This window comes from Toxorhynchites rutilus, chromosome 2, assembly GCF_029784135.1.
Source record: "Toxorhynchites rutilus septentrionalis strain SRP chromosome 2, ASM2978413v1, whole genome shotgun sequence".
NCBI lineage: Eukaryota > Metazoa > Arthropoda > Insecta > Diptera > Culicidae > Toxorhynchites > Toxorhynchites rutilus.
The window spans coordinates 7,312,354-7,338,682 of NC_073745.1; the positions used below are offsets into that span (position 1 = coordinate 7,312,354).

Here is a 26,329-nt window from a genome sequence, read left to right on the forward strand (position 1 = left end):
CATAGCAAGCATCTAGGGAACTCCAGTTCCTTAGATTATACTGACGGTGTTACGGACCCAATTTAGATAGCAAGGCCGGCCAATAAACAAAATAATGTTATTGAAGTGCAAACGAGCGCATAGAAAATTTATAGCCCAATGAATCACCGATGCCAGATACGGCCATGTGATTCATCCCTTTCTTATTTTTCTTTTCCTTTTGTATAGCTTCAGACAAGCGGTGCATGACGCACCAGAAAGTAGGGACAAATAAATAAACAAATTTGTGACCCGCACGATCCTCTGAATAGATCGTATTACTCATAGTGTAGCGCAGGCATACAAGATAGGAAATCACGTGTTCATTTGGGACCGTGAGCAGGCAGCATAGACAGATAAAGCGCCTGGAATACACAAAGACAACAAGGCACCAGGCGAAGGATGATTATTGCTGGAAATAAGCCTGGCCTCGCCCATTATCGAATATACGAAGGGCTATAAACAAAAATAACATTCTAAGCCGGCGATGAGTAATAAACTTTCTAAATTGTACCCCTCTAGCGAGAGCGACAGAGGGAATAGCTATAGGTCCGCAGAGATAAGCGGGTAGTAATTACATGTAGGGAAATAGCAGGCAGACAATCGATATGGGCTCGGTTGTCTGAGAAGGGAAGGAAAGAGAGATCTCTTCTCTCCTTTATAGTCTTAACGCCTAGGAATGAATTCTTGGGTATATATACTCGGGATTCTGGCCTAGGAAGTTCAGTTCAGTTCAGTTCAGTTCAGTTCAGTTCAGACAAGGTTCAATTCACAAATTCACACCAAAAGTTCAAATTCATGTTAAGAAGCCAAATCAAGTTCAAAATTTAAGTTCAAATCGAAAAGTTCGATTTCAAGTTAAAATTCAATTATAAAGTTTGTTTTGTAAAGTCTTCATAAGTTGTTAAAATAAAGTTAGTAAAACCTTAAACACGTGAGATCATTCCAACCAACGAGACGAGCGCCCGGCGGTAATCGTGATCAGAGTTCCTAACAGGGAAGGAACTCAAAAAAGGGCAGATTGGTGATACCTTAAATCCGAAACCACCCACCAGCGTTGGCAACTAGGCGCCACGCATCCAAGGCCAGAGCTCCTAACAAGGAAGGAGCTCAAAATTAAAGGTATAAAAACATTCCCAATTTTCCCATCCGAAAGTAGTTACGAGTTTCACTCGGACGGACCAATCTGGAGCCGTCTGATTCTGAAACGTATTCGTGATTACGGGAACTTTGGAAGGGGCTTAGCCCGTAAGAGACAAAAAACAAGTCCAGGGAAATAGGTTTCCTGGCTTAGGAAAGATTTGACTCCCGTGATTCTTAGGCCTCAATTGCCGACATCTAGGGAAATAAGTTTTTTTTTTTTTCTTTCTTTCTTTATTAAAGAGATTTTCAGCCAAAGGCTGGTTCATCTCTAAGCAGGGAAATAAGTTCCCTAGATTAATCACGAAGCGCTCGAGAGAGGACGAGCGAAAAGTCTTGCCTTCATAGCAAGCATCTAGGGAATTTCGATTCCTTAGATTATAACGATATTTGTTGTATGTTGATTTTGAATATCTTCGAGCAAGATGAGATTCTGGATCCGAACAACATTATCATGAAATAATCAAGGATTGAGATTGTGTTAGTTGTTATGTTTCAGGGGTAGAGCTTGCGATACGTTAAGGAGGAGGGAGGACCAAAATCCATATTTTCTGGCGTTATGCAATTTGTGAACAATGCCATAATATCGATCTATTCATTATTCTTTTCTTTCTTCAATATTACCCGGTAAGTTATTTGTATCAGTTTCTTCCGAATTCCATTTATGTTGTCTACAGTTAGCTTCTGTGCATGAAAAAAACTAATGCTATAACTAATAATCCTGATAATGGTATACATTCAGCATCACGAAATTGCGAAATGGTCTGCAGTTAATTGCTCTACTCTTGTTTATGCGAATCTCCCGTTTTACCAGCATCCCAAGATCAGAAAAGTCGCAAATTAACTCGCTAACGCTTGTCGAATGGTCACAAATACTACAATAAAGGGTGTGTCACATCAAATTGCATCACGGAAAAAACGCTGTAGAAATTCGCCCAGTAGACCGATCCTTTTGAAAAGTTTAGACAGTAAAATAAAAACTATTAAACAACTTTTGGCATTTTCTTTTTATTCATACTTCGAGCCCAAGTCCGTATGCTCGCACCTTCCTCTTTACCCCGTCCATAAGGTTCTGTACAACGTCAGGTTGTAGTTTTTTTTGAACAGAAATCCATTTTCTCTTGAAGTCCGCCTCCGATTTGACAACTTTTGGGTTATTCCGGAGGGCCTGCTTCATAATCGCCTACTATTTCTCTATTGGGCGAAGCTCCGGCGCGTTGGGCGGGTTCATTTCCTTTGGCACGAAGGTGACCCCGTTGGCTTCGTACCACTCCAACACGTCCTTTGAATAGTGGCACGAAGCGAGATCCGGCCAGAAGATGGTCGGGCCCTCGTGCTGCTTCAATAGTGGTAGTAAGCGCTTCTGTAGGCACTCCTTAAGGTAAACCTGCCCGTTTACCGTGCCGGTCATCACGAAGGGGGCGCTCCGCTTTCCGCAAGAGCAGATCGCTTGCCACACCATATACTTTTTGGCAAACTTGGATAGTTTCTGCTTGCGAATCTCCTCCGGAACGCTGAATTTGTCCTCTGCGGAGAAGAACAACAGGCCCGGCAGCTGACGAAAGTCCGCTCTGACGTAGGTTTCGTCGTCCATTACCAGGCAATGCGGCTTCGTCAGCATTTCGGTGTACAGCTTCCGGGCTCGCGTCTTCCCCACCATATTTTGCCTTTCGTCGCGGTTAGAAGCCTTCTGAACCTTGTATGTACGCAGGCCCTCCCGCTGCTTGGTCCGCTGGACGAATGAACTTGACAAATTCAGCTTATTGGCGACATCCCGGTCCGAACTTCTCGGATCACGTCTAAACTGCTTAACTACGCGCTTGTGATCTTTTTCACTGACGGAGCATCCATTTTTGCCGTTCTTCACCTTCCGGTCGATGGTTAGGTTCTCGAAGTATCGTTTTAGTACTCTGCTGACCGTGGATTGGACGATTCCCAGCATCTTACCGATGTCCCGATGTGACAACTCCGGATTCTCGAAATGAGTGCGCAGGATTAATTCACGACGCTCTTTTTCGTTCGACGACATTGTGAAGCATGGCCAACGTGATCTATACACTCTTATCTGATTATAAGCGAAAGCTGGAGATATAATTCCTAAAAATTAAATTTCTACAGCGTTTTTTCCGTGATGCAATTTGATGTGACACACCCTTTAAGTATATTTGATAGTTTCGATCACATGGTTGTCGAGCTGTATTTATTGGAAATTATCGACTGATTGTTTGCAAGAAGCTCATAATAGGAACGTCAGACCTCATGTATCCTCGACAATCTGGCAAGCAATTTTGAGTTTGTCAGGAATGTGTTGTTCCTGACATAGAAGATGACCTTTTGCGGGTGACGGCATACTCTGGAAATAGATAACGGTTTATGTCGATTAGAATTTTACATTCAAAATTGTTGTAAATTACTTTTCATCGCCCATAACGATTTTTTACAAAAACGGTATTTTTTAACGTTGATAGAACGAGTCGCAGATAAAGATGTGATTCATTGAGTTTATTTCGGTCAAATAATGTGGAACCCATACGCCGTAGCAATTTGCTAGCTGCACCAGATGCTCAAGGACGGTGGTTTTTGGATATTTGTAGTGAATCTGTTAATTGATCTGTCGTGTACCAAATATTATTCTCAAATTGATTGACATTTGATTGACATCAATGGCGGCACGAACTTTCCGGTTCAACCCATAGAAGAGAATTTCACAAATTACCACCAATAGAGGGCAATAAAGAGCTTCGCTTCTAGTAGCCCTTCTTCAAAGATACGAGCCGTGCACCTTTAAAAGAATTTGTTGCTCGTCTTCCAATTTTGCAAAACCTTGGAAGTTCTGAAGAGGTAGAAACGAAGTGGTTTTTGTATCATAAACAGAAACTGGATCAAATCCCCCATCTAAGAAAACAATATCGACCATTTTTTATGTTACAATACTAAGCCTGTGAATTATCTTCATCCTGATGGAATGAAAATAAATCGATCGCTCACAAATTATGTGCATTAATTCCAGCATATAGATTTCAATGAAAAAGATCAAGAAGAGAAAAAAAAACGAGAAGTATGGATGCCCGACCTGCACTCTCAGAGTCTCTTTACACAGTGCCAGCAACTGCTGAATCGGTCGAATCGATTAGAAACGAGTGCTAGTTGGTTCTGAAAATTGCATTCTACCTACTTAAAAGTATTTTTTTTTGTTTTGACCCGGGCCAGTCGCCACATACATACATACAGATTAGACGTAATGTATTTTAAAAAAAATTGTCCACGTGGAAGTACCCCCTCTCCCCTCACCGTGGACAAACGTGAACATTTCGTGACCCCTACCTCCCCCCCCCCCCAAAGTTGTCCACGTGGTATGTGGACAGCCCCTTATACGGCTTCTTTCTTAGCGGCCCAGAAACGTATCAAGGCCGTAAAGCGAAGTATGGGTGTATACCTGTTTTTCTACGTGACATGACAGTATCGTGGTATTCATAATAACACCGAGTTCATCAAAGTTGTCAAGACCAGGGTTGCCAATAATATTTTTCAAAAAAATGGAAGATTGCTCTTGAAAAACTGGAACTTGTAAAACCGTTTTATGTTAAGAAGATCGGTTTTAATTTATCTGAAATAATTTTTTCACCCATTTCAATGCTTGAGTAACAGAATCTTCTTCGAAGCTTCATGTAATATTTATATGTAGTTCATAAAATGGAGAAATAAACCATGAATAAATCATATCATGTACGCTGAGAATGTTTTTTCCCACCACTAGCACATTGCCGTAAACAATATTTAAGGATCTGTTTTTCTAGAACCTCTAAAAACGGTCTTATTTGGGTTAAATCTGAAAAGTCTCGTAATTAATGCTCAAATGGACATGAAGCAATAATTCATGATTCGCTGATAGCAGATGATCACCAAACTGCTCGACAATGTGAATGATTGAGATGCATGGGGACACGATTTCTAGTTATAGATCACTGCATCGATGCTTCTGTTTTTTTTCTGATTTTGGTATTGAAAAGATTTTTCTCTTCAATTTTTTGGTTTCATTGTTTGGTATTTTACTTCTTATATCAGGCTTGTCCGAGCCCAATTTTGGTATCAAGATCAAAATAAGGTATACTTAAGTATTTTCTCCTGATCGAGAAACTATTTTGAGAAAAATATCATAATATGCATTCAGGCAAACCTTTTTTTTTTTTGTGCGGGGGACAGGGAACAAAAAATCGTGCAAAACTTCACCAGTAGCTTTTGTTTCCTGCTTTGCGATGGGACGGTTTGCCTTTTCGGTTTCGCGTGGCTGTTTTGTGCTTTTAGTTGCATGTCGAAACTCATCGCTGTTAGAAATCATGTCATGTGCAACTTAGAGCATTTGATGAAATGATGGGAATGACTTGAAAAGTGGATAATTTAGACGCAAATATGCTTTATTCGTACTGACATGCATTTAAACCATCGAAAAAAACTAAATGGTGATAACTTCGTCAAATATGCTTCTTTCCATATACCGCACAAAAAAATCGCACAAAAACAGGTTTTCCTGTGCTTGAAAAATAAACACTATAGTGCTTATGCATTTGATGCAAAGTATGCATTATCTCTTTTAGTTACGAACTATGCGTTAAATATGAGAGTTTGCATAATGCATAATATTAATACTATTCAGAACCACAAATCTTCAATCATCAATTCCAATATCTCTTTGACCTCTAATCGGAGGCAATGTTACTTGGGTTTTATATTGATATCAATCAAAGGCAATGGAGCACATTGACTATATGATCTTTGTACTTTAAAATGATATGTAATAAGTGATGTTTTTATAAACTCAAAACCAGCATAGTACGCAGGCTCTATGAACCATTTTGGGAAGGATTTTCTGCCATGAACATTGCACCAGTCTTGATTGAAGTGGTAGATCAATTGGTCTGAACTTCAAATTGTTTCGGAGGATCTATTTGATTTTATATACATACTGTTTGGTGGTCTTCGTTTTGTTCAGGTTATTTTCAGAAAAAAATCTTTCCACAGTTTCCAAAGGGATAGGAAGGGTGAGCTAGAGATAATAATTATGCATTGAATTTTTTTTACATGAAATGTGCTGAAGCACACATTAAAAACTGGATAAAACTGGATAATATTTCAAAAAACTGGAAGATTTTAGGATTTAACTGTTTGACTAGATCGAGTAGAAAAAACTGGAAGAATCCAGTTTAAACTGGAACATTGGCAACGCTGGTCAAGACGGATGAACTCTTCCGGATTCCACACACACGGTGGCAGCCGTAATAACGTTGTATATAGAGATGGGCAAAACAGTTCACTTTGATGAACGGTTCAGTCACTAACCGTTCATCTAAATGAATCAGTTCTTTTGAACCGTGTTTTCGCTCTTTCGTTCGGCGGTATTAAGAACAACATAGAATATTAGCTGGCTATTCATTGATATCGTTGGATTGGATAGTGTACATTTTCGAAATTTAGTGAGGAAAGATAAGGTGCTTCTTCTTTAAAAGTAGCAAACTGTATGTTTATCGACCGACAAAAGTATATGTAATAATTTAATGCGGAAAAAATTGTATTTTCATATTTACTGTTTGAACAACACACAGGTTCCATGTTAGACCATATTTATTTCAGAGAAAAAAAATCAGCGATTTTCATTAACAATCAATCATACAAAAAATCACGATAACACGTACACGCAATAGGCCAAACAATGGATTGAAAACAACGAAAAAACTTTCTTCTCAACTTACCCTCACTATGAGATTTTATGTTTACATAATTCATGAATCGCCCCAGCTTCCCCCAGATTTTTTTCTGATAATCAGGAAGTATTACGCGGAATTGAAAGAATACATGAAATTGAAAATATATAGCTTTGCCTTTAAAACTACGAAAATCTAATTTAATTTACAACCCAAAATTGAGTATACATTAACAAAATAAAACCTGCGTTACTTGCATTTTGCTCATAAATGACAATATCGTTTTATTTTTCTTACAAGCGTTATATTTATCCCTTCCGTTCAGCACAAATCAGTTCAGCTGCATTCGTTCGTTCGCAAACAGTTCGCCCGCAAACACTTCGTTCCCAAACAGTTCGTTCACAAACAGTTCACTCTCAATCAGTTCTCTCTCAAACAGTTCACTCGCAAACCGTTCACTTGCAAACCGTTCACTTGCAAACCGTTCACTCGCAAACCATTCACTCGCAAACCGTTCTTTCGGAATCAGTTCGTGGGGAGAACTACCGTTCTTTGAAAAAGAACGACCGTTCGTTCACTCTTTTCGGCGAACTAGTTCTTTTGTACCGTTCGTGAACGGTTTGCCCATCTCTAGTTGTATACCTAGGTAGTGCGAACTGAATCAAAACGGCTGTCAAAAAAGATCCAATTGAAATGTCAAAAGAGATCCAACGATCAGGAGTGTTATTTTTCTTATGATAATCAACACTATAAAAGAGGTATTGTTGTCAAGGGCAAAAATAATTGAAATTATAAAAAGAACGAACTACATTTTTCCGTCAATTGTTTAATTAACCATTGCATCTCTGAAAGAGCATCTCAGCTTTTCACTGAGCAACGTATTTTTAATGTCCCCTTTCTTTGACATAACGTTTTCCCGAACGAATTAAAAACAAACGAAGTCAGAGTCACGTACATGTTTACACCTGCGATTTGAAAATATTCGATAAAAAGTGGAAGGAAGAGATGCCAGATGATTTAAAAAAAAGTCTGTAAAACATGTGAATGTCTGTAAAAAATGTGGAAAAGTCTGTAAAAGTGTGCAGATCTATAGAAATGTCTTTTAACGTTAATTTTCACATATTCATTAATACTTTGTACATTGCGATGCACGTAAGATTGTATTTTGTATATATATATACAGCCATTCAAGGCCAAACCAATATAGTGGTTCTCAGATCTTCGTCAAAAGTGGTAATCTTGTTCTTCATCGTAAAACATTAGACTCGTATTTTTTTTATTCTTTCATTAGGGTGCCCATTTCCATTTTAGGGTGATCCAAAAAATCATTTTTTCCATTTTTTCCCAAAATGACTTTTTTCAAAAATTTATAACTTTCGAACCACTTAACCGATTTAGATGATCGACACATCAAATTGAAGCCGATGAGCTTTAATTGAGAAATATTGAACTTGCAGATAATATGGATCCTATTTTCGTAATTAAATGATTTTGGAATGGAAAAAATGATTTTTTGGATCACCTTAAAATGGAAATTGGCACCCAACTGAAAAAAGTAAAAAATACGTGTCTAATGTTTTATGATAAAAAACAAAATTACCACTTTTGACTAAATTCTGAGAACCACTATATCGGTTTTGCATGGAATTTCTGTATGTACACCCGACAAACGTTGTTCTGCCATTAAAAATATTTCTAGTGAATATGATAATCGTAAAATAAAAAATTACTTATGTGTTGTAAGTGTGTTTAAATGTTTCAACGATCTACACATACATACATACATACACATACATACGCGTTGTTAATTTTTATAAAAATCAGTATTTCTTCGTTGATATGTTGGACATCCACCTAGGCTTGCGGTCTTGTCGTTGGTGAAATTTATAAGAAAATGCAGTGTATATTTTCCATCCGCCATGAAAGGCTACACAAGCTTTAGATCACCACACGGCCGTGAACCATGTCTGTGGTAACAATATCGAACAGTAACCCACATTTCGTCATAATCAGGCCCGAAAGCAAATGTAAGTTGTTGAAAATAGAATAAAAATTGTTATTCGATGTTTTTTTTAAATACTTAGAAGACATAGTCCTGACCCTAACTTAACAATTTTCCTATAAATCTCCTTAAATTTCAGCAAAACAATCTTATCCATAACAGAAAATAAATATCAGAGACAATTTTCGTTCAAGATTTTTCCCTACCTGCAGAGGAAGCAATTTTTCATTAATTGTGAATAATCGTATCCTCTCTTTCGTCTGCAATGATGTCAGGGCAAAAGTACTTATGTGTATGAGTTCCAGACTTCATACACACCAGATGGGTCAACCAGAAAGTCTGCCGGTCCGCAGGTTGAGTATTGCTGGTCTAACGTGATGTGTATTGGTATAAACTAAATATAATAACTTTTCTGTATTTAGTTGAAATGTGAATACATAGTAGTTATAAGATAGGTTTAAGAATTGAATGTGATGAGTGTGAGTGAGAGTGGGAGTGTGAACATTATCAACATATCCTTATATCCCATCCTATTCCTGATAAAAATATGTCACCCTTCTAAACTCGAGTCTACCGCGAGTAATCGGTTTTCTACTTTATTAACAATAGAATTAAGGAAAATTGATCATAGATATATAGATATAGTTAATATGTTTAGTTAAGAATTCAGCTCCTTTAAACTTATGTAACTGAGCCTGTAAAAATAAACGAATTAATAAAAAATTAAAAAAAAATTCTGTATTAAAACTATGGAAAAATGTCATATGGTGAGTCAAATGTCTTTGATGTGATGAATAGAGCCTTTTATTTTTCAAAAACCTGTGAAATATTGTTATATCCAAAAAGTCTACAACAAAAATAAAAAGTGTTTTACAGATATGTCTGTAAATTTACAAACATATTTGTAAATCTGGCATCTCTGGTGGTCTGAGAATTTATTGCAAGAAATCGCTTGAAAGCATGCATGAATTTGCTTGAAAATGAAGTGAATTGAGTCCGCACCACTTAGTTGTATACAATTCACTTCGTTTTCACCGTGAAGTGACGTTCGTGATCAGGCCCACTGAATCTGAAAAACTTTCTGTTCATCTTACATGTTATTTTAGTTATTTCTTGCCACATTCAGCTCCTTACTGGTCAGATTGCTAAAGCTGCAACAGCGATAATAATTAGTCCATCCGTTCCTTGATCAACAAAGGTATACCATGAGAAATGCCGAATGTCGTACCGTTCAGCTGAAAGCCGAAGGTTGCGCCAACCATGAATGCTTTTTTGACGCTGAGCACAAATTGGGGAAATGTTACTAATTGGTGGTTAGCATCATGCCATTCGTACGTATATGAGTCAATACAGTCGATTATACCGGAAGTCGTTCCAACATAGTGGAAGGGAAAATATGTTAATAACGCAACACAACATGATAAATTGAAATGATTAGAAACACTTATCTGATGTTCACCACAGATTTTCGGTTAACATTCCAGTGAACAGGGATTCTCAAATTGGTCGATATCAGTTTCCCAGGGGTCGACATGATACTCTATAAGTTGTGTTACGTGAACCAGCTCGTTATAAGAACGACTGATATTTTAGTGGAAAGTATTCTTGTTGAAACTTGTTTTAACCCCTTCACGTACGATTTAATTTCCAAAAGACCGAACCAAATACAAACGCTTCGATGGGTACCGCATCAAATAATTTCACTACTCTACAGAGCATCTTAGCGTCTTGTTATATGCAAGCACATCACGAGAGAGACTCGATGGAAGAACATTTTGGAACATTTTGGCACAATCATTTCACATCGAGTGAGACTCGATGTTGTACGTGAAAGGGTTGATAATTACCCATTGCACTTGATATTTTCTGAATTTTATGTCTATTCATTGATGAGAAAATGATATCAAGTTTGCTCCCTTGGCCAACCACAAGGTGTTTTGAGGGTCGATGATATCACTTCATTCTGGAATAGGGGTCTCTTGCCCAAAATAGTTTCGGCCTGATTCTACGCGGCGTGTGAGGTGAGACGACAATTGTCACATCACCATCACGCAACTTTCCTCACTCTATTCCTACAGTCGTATCGGATGCCGTGAGAGGTTCATTTTATGTATGTGAGAGGATGAACAGCAAGTGACAAGGTATTCATTCTGCTGGTTGCCAAATCAGATCAGAGATGCTGCATTCGCACATATGTCTAAGAATTTGCAAACATTTAACTTTTGTCACAACCTTTTATTCCTGCTTTAGGCTGTTTAAAATAGTAACAAAACATTATTGGTTTCAAATGATAAACGAAGTTTTGCAGACGCTAGTACATATTTACAGATATTTCAGATTTTCATCGCATAAATTGGAGAAAAAAACACCTGGCATCCCAGAATTTTATTTATTTCGCTCAGAGAGATCAGACCATTTGTTTAGGATTTAGTTCGTCCAACAAGCAGACGGAAACGGTTGTTAGCATCATACAGAGTTTAACGCTTTCGTTTGTTTTGATCGTAATTGCTGCTGCTTCCTGCGTACTCACTGTTTAATTGTTGCTCCGGCTCCGGCTTCGATGTTTACCACGGCTTCTGGAATGGATATGTAGTTCGGTGTTGATGGCTCGCTACTAGATAGATTAAACATAACACCCATGTAATAAATATATTGTAGAAAAAATAAATTCATTTCATATAATGGAAAGATTTCCGGAGTGCTCATTCGCCCGATCGAGAGATACTCACTACCGCTTTCACAAGAAATACAAACTGCTCGCAATTCGTCACACGTATTGTGAAAATTAAATAAAAATGGAATATATACAATACCAATACTATTGGGTTATTTACGACCAGAAATGATGCTTACTTTCCATTTTTGATAAGTTTTCATGCGCTGTCGACACCTCAAATCATATCGATGATTGTCACCTAGAAATCCCAATTCATGTGACAATCGTCACGTAGATTTGGGAGCGGGAATACGGTGAGAGTTCATTCAAGTGAGATTTCTCACGGCATACGCCTGGTGGGATCGCGTGACATACGTGACAATTGTCACCTCACATCACACGCCGCGTAGAATCAGGCCGTTTGAGAGTCCCTGCCATAGAATAAAGTCTAAGAATTATATTCGAAATGTTAAAAAATTTTGGGCCTGATCACGAACGTCACTTCATGGTGAAAACGAAATGAAGGGCATACAAATTGCAAACAAATCATCTCATTTTCGCCGTGAAGTGACGTTCGTGATCAGGCCCTTTGAGTATCAGCATCATTATCATAGAAATGCCAAAAATCACAAACATAAATATACTTATGCTCTCTAGATCTCCCATGCGACGTTGCGCCTCAGCCTGTACACGATAAGGCTACCCAATGATCGGAGGAAAAGATGAATGAAAACAAGACGGGCATTCAAGATAAGATACAACCTTCGGCATCTCCCAGGTCAGGACCACCAGAAAATGTTTTACGTTCATCGTGCCGACACCAAGCATGTGATTCTCGACCATTCACAAGCAGCCGATAGTAGGAAAACGTGAAACCATTTCTTATCAGCATTTTTTGCCTCTCCAGTCTGCGATGACTCGTTTGTTACGAAACATTCCAGACGGTCAAATCGATGACCTTCTTTCGTCTCGACTCGAAACGAACACTCATGTTCTTTCTTTCTTTTCGCCTAAGCCCAAACGACACCCCACTGCTTGCCGTTTATCCACTTTTCTGGCAATAAAAGACAGGAAAAGAGGAAAAAAGAAAGGAAGATGAAACGGCAAACAAACCATTAAAATATGGGTAGATAATTGGCCTCCAATTTGGTGTCCTCGAGAACACGAACAAATGAAGTCAACAGCATTATAGGTGTACAAAAACAATACTTTTTATTGCTCACACTTATCTTCCCTTTAAACCAGTTACAGAGAAAATACTGCGGCGCGTGTATACTAAGTGTCAGCTCTCGGTCTCATGGATGACTCTCTTAGAGTGCGATTTATGTCCTCTAACGGAATAAATAATCCTAAATAGTACGTTCAAGTGGCTAACTATTATGTAGTGTAATTTGTTCGCTTGAGGAAGGGGTTCTATTGTTACTGTTATCTATAGGCATAGCTTCTGAGAGCAAATCATCGGTGGCGTGGGATAAGTGTTTAATTAGCGGCATTAAAATACTCCTTCGATTTCGTCGGATCGGCAACCATTGTCTTCGCTCCGGGTTTCCAGTTGGCGGGGCAAACCTCTCCGTGCTCGTCGGTGAACTGGAACGCTTGAACCAGACGAAGCGTTTCATCAACGCTACGTCCCACAGGCAAATCATTGACGGTCACCTGGCGCAGATTCTGCTTGCCGTCGATGACGAACAGCCCACGGAATGGGACTCCGCTTTCCTCCTGTAGCACTCCATAGTCGCGCGAGATTTTCATCGACTTGTCAGCCAACAGTGGGATTCCCAGCTCGCCAAGTCCACCCTGCTTGCGGGGTGTGTTGATCCAGGCCAGATGAGTGAAATGACTGTCGGTCGAAACGCCAATCACTTCGCAGCCAATCTTGCGGAATTCCTCCACGCGATCCGAGAAGGCGATGATTTCGGTCGGACAGACGAAGGTGAAATCCAGAGGATAGAAGAATAGTACCAGATACTTGCCGGCGTAGTCTTCCAGCTTGATCTCCTTGAACTCGCCGTTGATGACGGCGGTTCCGGCGAATTTGGGAGCGGGTTTTTGGAGCTCTGGAACTGGCATGTTGAAAATAGATTTGCTGCGGAAAGAATAAAATAAAGAAATGTCAGCATAAAGTTTATATTTGGACGATTCGCGAAGCATAAACTGGGAGAGAAAAAACCGGTTTGCGATCGCTACCTTAGCATTGACTTCTACACACAATCACTGGGAAACGCTCTTCGTTGCGCTATCCAACGGTTTATTGAACCTCCCGTAAGCGAGAGGAGCGGGAACTCCGCGGTAACGAATTTCAATTGGTGTATTATCGGCTTGCCTTTCTTGCTGCCATTCTACTGCAAAATACGTGTCATGTATGCGGTGCACACACAGCCGGTGTTTTAATATATTCGCGATTAATCATCAGGCCCATTTGCGATCAGGGGGCTTTCCTTTTCATTTCTAGCCGGTTTTCCATATGTTCAACCGGTATGCGGCACTACACGAGACGCTACTGAACCAGTGCTGTGGCCTTGAACGATCGCGGAATTGATTTTTTTTTCGCAAGTAGATTCCTTATCAGCACAAAAATGGAAGTAGAACAAATTCTCTCTCTAGAAATTTCGATAGTGACGAACACTTCGCAGTGAGAACAAGCCAAAGCTACAGCTCGGGTTTTCGTCTCATAAATCAACAAAATGGCATCTACAGCACCAGCGGCTAGCTGATCTTCGCAGTGGTGCCCGAGAGCAAAGTTAGCAAATTGCCCTTCCAACCATCGGTATGTGAGCTGAGGCACACAACGAGCTCATGTAATTCAGATGTGAAAAATACTAATTATATTCATTTTTTGATTCCAGGCTTACATAAACATGCTTGTCCATGAGTTTTGTCTAATTCAATGGTGCTATCCACTATGGCAACCATTGATTCGGATGAAACAAAAAGAAAAAAAAATCAATTCAGTTTCTTACAATTTCATCACCTTCAATGATGACGAAACAGAAAACCCCTAAACTCATTAGCACCTTCCCTCCTCTACCTATCCTTTCACATAATAAATCTTACCTGAGCTTGTTGCACGTATAAATTTGATTCTAGCCTTTTGTGTTTGGTGATTTCGCGATTAGGAACACCGGCTTCTTCCTGTGCAGTGCACTAATTCACAGCAGACAAAAGACGACCGAAAACAGAACAAAACACCTCCGAGCGCCAACAGATGACAAGAGAAACTGCTCCCGAAGCTCTCGCACAAGCTTTATAACAGCGACAATCGAAGTGTCGGAATCATTTCGCGTAGCGACGGAAACGTGGTTGGCGCGCGTGGTGGCGCGGTGTGGGTAGTTTGTGTCGCGCGGGAAAATACTCACGGCGAACCATGGGAGAGCGAATGATGGGTTTGATCGGCTATAATTCTGACAATTTACCCGAGTAAAAATGTTGAATGCGGAATAATGAAAATTGTGGATTACCCTTAGAAAAATCCTCGGTCGAAAACTACTAAATACATTGGTAGTGCAAAATTAGTAGAATGTACAAATTTTTTGTACATATTGTCAACAAACCCGCATCCCTACCAGAGATTAGTATATTTTACTCGATAACATTAGTAAGCTTGGATATTGTCATATCTGAAAATTGGTGAGAAAAGCGCGTATTAACCATTTTCATTGTTCCCATAAGGCAATACGGAAGTATAATAAGGATATAATTCTGATACGTGCATTTTCGGTGAGAAAATGTAGCCGATATTGGGCTTCCGAATCATGGTTCTGCTTGACATATCTCGCGTAACTTTTGAAAAGGTCCTATGTAACAAATGTAAACAAATCGAGTTAATAGATGCACGCTATTAGTCTTCAATCATTGAATGCATTACAAAAACAATCGTTCACGTATCTATTTTCTTCATCTTTTTATCGCCGATACAAAAAATATCCAATGTACAGATTCGGATTTTAAGCACCCGGCTGTTACTTCGGACGCCACTTTCCTCCGATGCCCGAAATGTCCGAAGTAACAAAGCAGTCAAAACATCACGAAGTCGTACTTCGGTCGTTTGAGTTTTTGTTTCTTACAGTAGTTGTTATCGATTTCAGTTCAATTCAACGGGTGATAACAATAATAATCTGTCTTTAGAACGAAATGCTGATTTTTGGATTGTTGTTTAGTAGTTAGTTTCAAATTCTTGTCGTGCAACGTAATATGTCCAATGTGCAAACGCGGGCAGTCAAAACGTCCAATGTAACATTTTTCGCTCCTTGGCTTCAACTTTAAACTCAAATCACGGTACAACAGCTACGATTGGTTTTGGAGAGCTATTCTTGATCGCTAGTGACGAGAGGAGCGATAAAGATCGATAACTTTTAAGACAATTCGCGGAATAATGTTCGGGTCTTCAACTTCGTTTTTCTCGAGTTGACGAAAATGTTACATTGGACCTTTTCAAAAGTTACGCGAGATATGTGTTTATTAGTACGGTCGAAAATGACTATAGATTGGTAGTATTTACCAAAAAATTCGTTATATTTACTAATTATTTCTCTCAGTGTAGAATTGTTTTCTATTAGCGAATTCGTTTTTAAAACTGAGTCAATGCCAAACTGACTCTGTAATAAAAAAACGTTTTCAGTTTCACGAATGCGGTGGTTTGTTGGTGTGCGTTATATAGTCTGATTTGTTTATATTTACGACGGCAAATGTACAGTGTCGACGTCTGGTGGTGATATTAGTGCTTGGGAGGTAAATTGTTCTCCATCAGATCAGAAGGGCCAAGTGCAGTGTAAACATATAAAAGTTTGAATGAAAATTTTTACTTAATATTGTTTGATTACCTAACACATGTAGTTCTGACACTCACTTAACCATTTGTCGATGCATTTCCTGTTTGTTCCACAAATAATTACTATTATAATATAAAACCATCATTAGACACAGTTTTCGTTCAATATTCTGCGATATCGGAAAAAACTTTTATTTAATCACATAAAATAAATATTCGATACGTTAAAGTAAATTTTCATTCATAATTTTGATTTTGAAATTTATTCCACCTGAATATCCATCATTATTTTCACCTCCCAATGAAAGCACACGTAGCTTAATGCCGTCTACTCTACTCTTCAAAATCAGAATCCGAATTGGATTACGATTCCAATAATACAAAAGCAAAAGCAGCAGGTTTTCCATTTTCATAGTCTTTATTTTTAGATTTTCCAAAACAATATTCGGAACTTGACAGTTCAGTATAGTTGTATTGGTGAACCCGAGTGCCAACCCGTGAAACATCTCAGTGCGAAACTAACAGCTTTCGGGGCGAACTAGTGCGACACTGAGTGCGAAACTGAGTGAATAAAAAAACGTTTTGACAGCAGTTAGTGCGGCACTGGGGTTGAAACTGAACAAAAACGAATTCGCTATATCTGAATTTTCTATTAGGGGGCGTCCACATACCACATGGACAGAAAAAAGCACGGTTTCAGGCATCCTCTCCCCCACCGTGGTCTAGCGTGGACATTTCGTATACCCCGTATACCATGTGTATGTGTATATTTCAAGATTTCGGATTTCGGGGAGGAAATGGAAAACATTACTGATGAAGTTAGCTGTCGTCAATCTCAAGAACACATCAATTTATTTTCACAACTCCTCGGTCACTGATACACAGATTTTATCACTGTATTTGTTTACTACTTTTCTCTCGCTAGTGGTTTTGGACATAAAGGTCGAATGAGAGTAACTCTTACAAACATTTCTAATTTTATTCTCTGAAAAACATTGAAGAAATTAATTATATGCGTTGGAATTTCATTTGAATTTTGTTTCTATTTTCTGATTTATGTTTTTTTGAAAAACAAAAAAACTTGAAGGGTTGTATCCGAATTATGACCTTAGAGTTAATGTAGGATTGAGGTACGATATTTATTGTATGTTGAATATTTTCGAACAAGGTATGGTGTTCAAAAAACAATGAAGTCATATGTCGATGTTGTGTCACATGGTAATGTGTATTCCATTACGTTAGGGTGGGACAAAATCCAAAATATAATTAATTTCTTCAATGTTCTTCAGAAAATAAAATCAGAAATGCCTATGTGGACAAAGGAGGGAGCGAAGTCATGTGTCGATGTTGTGTGACTTGTAATATGTTAGGGATATGTATTCCGTTACTTAAGGGTGAGAGAAGATCCAAAATTTGTATTTTAAGCGTAATGTAACTCGTGCACAGTGCCGTAGGAGCGGTTTGGCTTATATTCCTTGATTTCTTCAACATTACTCGGAAGTTATTTGTATTGCTCTTCAGTTTCTTTCAAATTATATTTACGTTGTGTTTAACTAGCTTTTGTGTGTAATAGAAAAAAATGCTAAACTGTTCCTGACGATGGATATACATCCAGCATCTTACAATTATTCGTTATGAATTTATAAAATTGCTCCACACTAGTTCATGTGAAACTCCCATTTTACTCGCCTCTCCAGATCAGAAGTCGCAAACTAACACAATTCTCGATCACAATTTTGCATAACACACGCGACTCGATAGTCCACAAATGCTACAGTAAGAGCCCCCGCACACTGCAGACTTTTGTGGGCCGATAGATAGGTCGGTCGACTTAATCAGTATGGAGCGATATACATATGCGCACACTACACCGATTCAGTTTGGGCCGATAAAAACAGGAAGTGGGTTATATCTGTGGTATAACCGCAAGGGTGACGTAGACTATCGTTGTTTTAGTGATCATTTGTTTTAAGTTGCATCTGAATCTATTCTGAATGAATGAATATTTGGGGAACTTCGAAAATGAGAGCGTTACATTGGAGGCACAATATTCAGCAAAAGAAACAATCACACAAAAGTTGTACAATACATAATACATTGCTTGTATTGTGATATGATTTGTATTCCATTTCCAATAGACAAAATATCTGTTGCATCAAATCAGTCTATATAATTTTTGCGTTCGCTCATCCTTTCTCACAACACCTATTTCTCGTTAGAGAAATTGTTGAGTGAACATCGTTTGCCAGTGCGCGTAGAGCGGAAATTCCTTCTTAAGATTCATTGCACCTATAATAAATTGCCGAAAGGCGTGGTTTTACGTTGATCGCACTTGATTGAAAAATCGTAAAACCAAATGTATTTGGTCGCAGTGTTTTATGGATAGAAAACATTAAAATAAACTCTTTCGCTTGAATGTAATTTAATTCCAAGGGGAACTGGCAGATTATTTTTCAGCAACGATGATATCTTTCCGGAATCTTCTCGATGCTGGATGGCAACCAAACGAAAAGAGTTCTCTCCGATTGTTGCGAGCGTAGACCTTCCAAACGACGAGGGACTGGTATTCCTGTCCCAACTCCACGACCGACTGCCAACTAGTACTAACTGAATAATTCGATTGACTTATTTCGGATAGACTTTAAAAATACTGTTGCTTCTTCAACGTTTGTATTTCGACTGACTGATATCGGACACATAGAGGATAGATCGTACGACTTTCTACAATAGTGTGAATGGCGAACAAAGAAACGCAAAAGGCGATCTATTTCCTGTTGACTGTCACTCTGACTGTCATTCAATTGCGTTTTCATAATGGTAATTTTTATAGCAAAGGTTTGAGTTCATTTAATTCAACTTTATATTCAATATAATTAAACCTAATCGACGACACCGATGTCTCAAGCGGAACCGTTTTTCGATGCTGATACTCTCTTGATCGCCTTGTTAGTGGCATCACTCTCCTTCTGATGGTTTCTTCTGGCCTTAGATGCACAAACAGGCTCTTGGTGACACCGTTCATCAGCGCTTTCATGATTAACGAAGTTAGCTTCACCACAACAGCGATAACATGCTCCAAATCGCTGTTCAATTATAACTGAGAGGATTTACGAGCGGCACTCGCTTACATACCGATTGGTGATATCAATAGCCTGTTTTGAAGGCAATTTTATGGCTATTGAAACAAGTTTTTGGATCAAAAAGTAATACGTATATAACACGTAGACATTTTAACTTATAAATGAAGTGTTTCTCATACCATTTCGTTCAGTTGTTTAGGAGCTATTAACGCACAAAATCTCGGTCTCTGGCGTAACGCTTTCGTTTTCGAAACTCTGATTTTACACCTCAATATAGAAATGAAAGACGTAGTCCTACGTCAAAAAGTTTGATAGGCTTCCCGATTGCAATTTAAACTATTCTTTCAGCCAGCTATCGGCCGTTCGTTTAATCAGTACTGGCTAGCATCGACCTACGCACATACGACGATTGTTTATCGGTCGATAGATCAATTTGCTCTCAATTTTGGCATCCGACATACAATGCTCTCTGAATCTCTTTTTGATTTTCCTTCGCCGTTCTCTTCTTCGTTGTCCAACACAAATTAAATACAGTCTTTCAAGAATATTCGACCGACAGTTGGCTAGTGTGTGCACTACAAAATAAATCCGACCAAACTATCGGCTGAAAAAACTCTGCAGTGTGCGGGGTCCCTAAATGTATTTGATAATTTCGACCAAATGTTTGTCGAGCGTTTCTGCGTTGTAACCCTCAAACATGCTACATCGCAAAATTTCTTAAAGAACTCAATTTCCCAACAGCAGCTCGAAAAGTCATGATGATATAGTTGCAATGGTAATAGGTATTCTCATTACGCTACTTAAGTTATGGAAATGATGCGTAGTGTGATGTAGTTTCGGATGCCTTTCACTTAGCTGATCCACAGATTCATCATCTCACTGAAATTAGTTTGACATTGCGAAATACTTTTCGAATTACTCGTCTTGAACACAAATCATCCTTGCAACAATGATACACCTCCGCTTTTACAAAACATAAAACTAGGCGACATGGAACCTTGTGAAAACATCAATTGTTCAGAAATCTCGTTTTGATTTCTAGGAGGAACATAAAAGCATAATTTGTACCGGTTTATGCCGCAACACGACGCCTATCATGTCTAATACTAAGCGAATCGTTCAGTGGCGCGCTATATTTATTGGAATTCATCGACTGATTTTTTTTTTTTATCCAAAATATATATTTTTATTAAGGCTCATATGGCGTCAACCTGACGGGGCCGGGAGTTCAATATTTCGACAATGTTTGCCTTATAACTATGTTAGTAATATGTAACCGATTACTCGCGGTTGGCTCGAGGTTAGTATTACAAGTGTTTTCGTAATTGTCATGTTGCTGTCTTCAATGCTCTGTACCTGTGCCCGACACGGGATACTTCCTATTGGGATGCAGCTGACCATTAATCAGCAACGCCCCCCTAGTATGTACCCCATATCTAGCGTGGTGCGTCTTCTCGACCCGAGGAATCCTTCAAGAATGGTCACTAGCCGGTGCAAACATCAGCTCGTGTAGAGTTGAGCGGTACAACCTTTGGCTCTTGTTGAATGATCAGTGGACTGCACAACCTTTGGCCCGTATATCTGTAAAGAGTGTGTGTATGTATTGCTGCGACTAAGTAAAAGTTTATCGATCGGATAGGAGGGATATGAAACGGGGACACAACGAAGGAAACATCATTAAACGTTGACATCGGCGTTTCTGAGGAACAGGTATAGATGAAGCAGAAGATCAGGATCCCGGCTGCCTAAGATATCCCGGACAGGGATATCCGATTGTCTGCCTTGTGCTCTCAGTGCTCTAGAGAGCTGAGAGCGAGCAGCATGGAACCGGATACACGACCAGACAACATGCTCGATGTCGTGGTAGCCATCGCCACAATCACAAAGATTGTTTGCTGCGAGCCCAATGCGATAGAGATGCGCGTTTAGGTTGTAGTGATTGGACATAAGCCGAGATATCACGCGAATGAAATCACGACTTACATTCAATCTCTTGAACCATGCCCTCGTCGAGACCTTAGAGATAATCGTGTGTAACCAGCGACCGAACTCATCTTCACTCGACATGCGCTGACTAACGAGTGTGTCCTGACGAGGAATGTGAAAAAATTCGTTATAAGCTATTTGCCTTTAAAAAAGTGTGCCTTCTGAAGCGCCCACCTTAGCTAGCGAGTCCGCTTTCTCATTCCCCGGAATCGAGCAATGAGAGGGAACCCATGCTAAGGTAATCTTGAATAATTTTTCGACCAAAACACTCAATAGATGTCTTATTCTTGTTAGGAAATAAGATGAGCGTTGATCAACTTTCATTGAGCGGATTGCCTCTATTGAGCTGAGACTGTCTGAAAAAATAAAATAATGGTCGATGGGCAGTGTTTCAATGATCCCTAGAGCATAGTATATCGCACCCATTTCAGCGACATACACGGAACAAGGATCTTTGAGTTTGAAAGAGGCACTGGAATTTTCATTGAAGATGCCGAAGCCAGTGGACCCGTTTATGCATGAACCGTCAGTAAAGAACATCGACTGATTGTTTGGTGAAAGCTCATAACACAGAATTCTCTTCCGATTCCACCAGATATAGAGCATGACTTTCTTCAGGTGTGTCGATTTTGCTAATAGCTTATGGTTTATGTAGATTGTGCCAAAATTATTTTTGTTCAACATTGTTGTAAAATGTTTTGATTTTTCCGTCACGATTTGCAACAAAAACTACATCACATTACGCATCATTTTTTCCGCTCATAGAGCGAGTCGCAAATAAAGATGCGATGCATTGAATTTATTTCGGTCAAATAATATGGAACCTATACGCTGTATACAAATGAAATTCAAATTTCTGCATTACTCGAGAATTAATCAATTAAATGAAATCAAATTAGGCATATGGAGGTTTTAGGGTGCAATAAATGTTTCTATGGTGATTAGACACTCCACCCCCCTCTCTAAGGGCATCCGCACCAATGCGTTACTATTCAGGGCTTCTAGTCTCGAGTTTTAGCCGTTGTCAATTTATGAACTCTTCGATTTGCGCACCCGTCGTTGCTATCGCGGTTGTTATAGTATTGCTTCTTTTTCGCACCGTAGGTTGCTAAATACGATTGCTATAACTAGAAGAAATGACAAGTGTTTGTTTGTTTTTGTTATCTCTGTGAACTTCGAGTAAGAAAAAATATGGAAAACCGGGTTTTTTTTTTCGAATATACTTCCGGGTCTAGCGACGAAGAAAATCAGTTCTCGGAACAATTATTAGTTCATTCATTGCAAGCATCATTGCCAAACGGTGAATGCAACCGTGGTGGTTCCCGTCTTGGGAAACGAGCCTATATTGATCGTAAAACGGAAGAAGACAGTGACAGAAGACAGTGTCTATGAAGTAACGAGACCTTAAAATAATTTTGCAGCGTTCCTGAATCGATATAAAGTATAAAGTATATGATGCTAGGCTCCACCATGAGCTGCAAAACGACCTAATTGAGCATCTTTGGAATATGAAAGGAGACGAAGAATAGTTTCATGAAATAATTGAGCATTAAATAAAATTATTAATTATTATAAAAAATATATACATTATTATTTATTTGACATAATAAACATCAGCACTTAAAGACAACGATTCTGATTCCAATTCCTTTTTGGCAAATTATATGGTTTCGTTTAAAATGCGCTTTTGCTCTAGCAAGCAATACTCCTTCGCAGTCGTACTCAAACCTTCTAGGTTCATTGACATTATGGTATGATTTGCATCCTGATCAAAGCTACTGCCTTTTGAATGCTGAATGTAAGACGTTCATTTGCAGCATACGCTAACATTTGGCCAACACATCCAGTGAACTTTGCGATGACTCTGTTGATTTGATACCTTCGAGGTTTGATGCCAGTAGGGGCACGTAGTTCTGGATTTCGCATCATTTGTCGTTCGGTGCAAATCTCCAAAAAAAATTGAACACTCGATCGTATAGTGTTTTTACACACTGATTAATGCCGACACTAGCGTCCTGCGGAGTATTCAGCCACGCAAGGCACAATGTTTCATCTTCCGATCTTGTCCAATTTGATCCTCTTTTCGTCGCGTTCATTTTTTGGTAAATAAATGTAATATATACACTTCCGAAATAAGACTTGCACAAGGCGAATGAAACCCACAACAGATGTTTGACGTTTATTGAAAATAGCAACACTTGGCTCGGTTTCTATTGCGTTGCCAAATTTGTTAACTCACTATTCACCGAGAGGCAGATTACTATTTCCCACACCTGAACCGCAACCACCAGTGGGGTTGCTGCGTTATGGTGAGGGTTGTCAAAAAGTCTGTAACAACGCATTGGTGCGGATGCCCTAAGGGGGGGCTGCCGTACAAATGAAACACAAATCTCTGCATTATTCGAGAATTAATCAAGCAAACGTCATAAAAATGAAAAACAAATTTCTGCATAACTCGAAAACTAATCAAGCAAATGGAGCCAAATTTGGCATGTGAATATTTTAGGGGGCACGAAACATTTCTATGGTGAATAGACACTCCTCCCCTCTCTCTAAGAGGAGAAAGGGGAGGGGTCTGTCTTTATTTTATCATATTTTCTGTATCAAACATTTATTTCATGTAACGGAGAAACATGTTATTTTCAAGTGGTTGGAAAATCTTGAACGAGAATTGTATCTGAAAATAATCTGATATTATAATGATAAGTTTTAGTAGAAGTACTAGGATTTTTTTAGTAAAAGGGGTCGATCAGAAGATCAATCAATGAGCAGTTCTACGATTGGACTCATGAACTTGCACTTAGTAAGAACACGTGAATGTTTGAAGGTATTGATAAAAAAACAAATTTTGGGCGGGACGAAGTTTGCCGGGTCAGCTAGTATATTAAAAAAATATGTTTAAATCTGTTCTATAACCCCTCACCACTCACCGTGGACAATCGTCGACTATTTCCTTACTCCTACTCCGCCTAAAGTTGTCCACGTGGTATGTCGTCTATATAAAATAACAAGCCTCAAATAATATTTTATTAAGAATTGCCATTATCTATATTGGAACATTTTTCGAAAAGATGATAGGGTTTTTGTACCTTTTTATGAAAGAATATATACATTTCTCAACTTACAGAGGTTTTGTCCTATTCATAAACAAGACTCATTCCCATTTATCCCGCGCGGCGAATGACGTAGAAAATAAATTCAGCATGAATAAAATAAAAAAATGTTATTCGCTCTTGTTTATCTTTTCGCATCGTTTACGTCGATTACTGTTTTTATGTTGTTGAACATAAGAGAATACATCCATACATCACTTCATTGTCTAAATGAACAAAATCGACTTTTCATTATTAATACGTAGAGCCCCAACCGAACTAGGAAACCGACAATGAACTCTTTTCCCAACCCACGTCGGTCTCTGCGAATCGATAGTGGAATTCACTAAAAATCATTTCATACGCCGTACGCATTAAGTGCGTTACACATATAACGTCCCGTCACCGTGAAGTCAACGGTACGTAATGAAATGTCAAATATTCTCCCATGGAAATCGTATGCTAGCATTCACATAAACAATCACCGGCAACTATGACGTCGGCAAAATAAGTCCAAGAGAATAGCTGACGGTATGGTGATGGTGACGCTGTGTGTGTAGCGCACTTTATTCACGATCACGAATATCTCGACAAGTTAATGTTTTCTTTTCTCAAAGAAACCAATTTTGATGTGAATGCCAACAACAAGGAAAGGAGAGTTGGATCTTTAATACGAAAGTTGAAAATAAATGACATCGTCGTTTCATAAACCCTCTATGAATTTGACGATGAGTGGCAGGCATGAATATTGACTTTTTATTTCGATAATGAAAAGGTAATAAATCCCATAATACAACACCTCTCAGAAAGAGAGTTTTTACATAAAAGTACATGCACCATAACTATTAATGAGCCCCCTACCTGGTGGATATCCTGTTTTACAACATTTTGACTCAGGTCAAAATAGTTTTCCTTTTCTCTTCCCTACCGCCTTGCTCCCTTTTGGAGAAGAGGAAGAAGCTAAAAGTTCAATGAAATAGATATGGATGGATATATGACAAAAGGCAAACACTGCACTGTTGTTCTGCTACTGTTAGAAGCGTCATACTTTTATTGAGACGAGCATAGGATGAATGGCAGCGCCCATTGAACACTTCTGTGAAGTATCCCGAGATCAAAATTCGGGTGAAGTTTATCGGGTTTGCATGAACAGCTGTTGTTTTTGTGTGTCTCGAATTAGCGCGTATTGGTTATGATGGCGTAAAGCGCAAGCTCCAAAGCGAAATTTTACCTCAAAATACGTTTCTATTTCGAAAATCACTGCTTCTTACTGTAAACCAGATTCAGGGAATAACGTCAAATAGCATTTCATATATCTACCTTACTCAATGGTTTTAATGGGTGAAATATTGCGCACAACTTAAATCACGGAAACCTTATTGTTATTGACAGCGCGAATTTATGGTCTATTTTCACTTTTTGCTGTTCATTCAGCTTTTGATTTGCCTTTGATGTGTAGTCATGACTACGTACTTGCATGTGAAAATGTTATTGCACATGATAATATTTTTCCCCCTATTTTCTGTTTCAATCTCATTCAAATTCAAAATTTAAAATCATGTTAAGGTGACGTTGAAAATGTACATAAGTCCGATTGTTTTTTCGCGCATACAGTAAAAAATAGATGCAACTTTTAAAACGAAATTCATTGTTTTGCAAACCGTCATCACAAATGCGGAAATCTCTCGCGACAACCAAAATCCGATGGCGATTATTGACATCAAATTAGTAATGAGTGGATATAGATCCAGACGACGCGACGTTCCGTAAGCACGGTTTCTGGAAAAATGATTCAGGTCTTAACCGCAATTAAAAATAAAATCAAATAAGTACGACATTGCATTTTTTTCATATTTATCCCATCTTCGAATTGGAATCTGATGTAATG

General features: G+C 38.8%; 1 protein-coding gene across 3 annotated transcripts; it reads right to left on the reverse strand.

Moving 5' to 3' along the window:
* Positions 1-12,701: 12,701 nt before the first annotated feature.
* Positions 12,702-14,744, reverse strand: LOC129765792 (peroxiredoxin 1). 3 transcript variants are annotated; one of them, XM_055766223.1, is made up of 2 exons: positions 14,570-14,744; positions 12,702-13,601 (listed from the first exon to the last, which is right to left on the reverse strand). In XM_055766223.1, exon 2 carries the CDS (start codon positions 13,583-13,585, stop codon positions 12,995-12,997), a length of 591 nt encoding a protein of 196 aa, XP_055622198.1. In that variant the 5' UTR covers positions 13,586-13,601; positions 14,570-14,744; the 3' UTR covers positions 12,702-12,994. The 3 variants fall into 3 exon arrangements, with proteins under 3 accessions (XP_055622198.1, XP_055622197.1, XP_055622196.1); XM_055766222.1 differs by lacking the exon at positions 14,570-14,744 and adding an exon at positions 14,368-14,390; XM_055766221.1 differs by lacking the exon at positions 14,570-14,744 and adding an exon at positions 13,703-14,290.
* Positions 14,745-26,329: the final 11,585 nt, after the last annotated feature.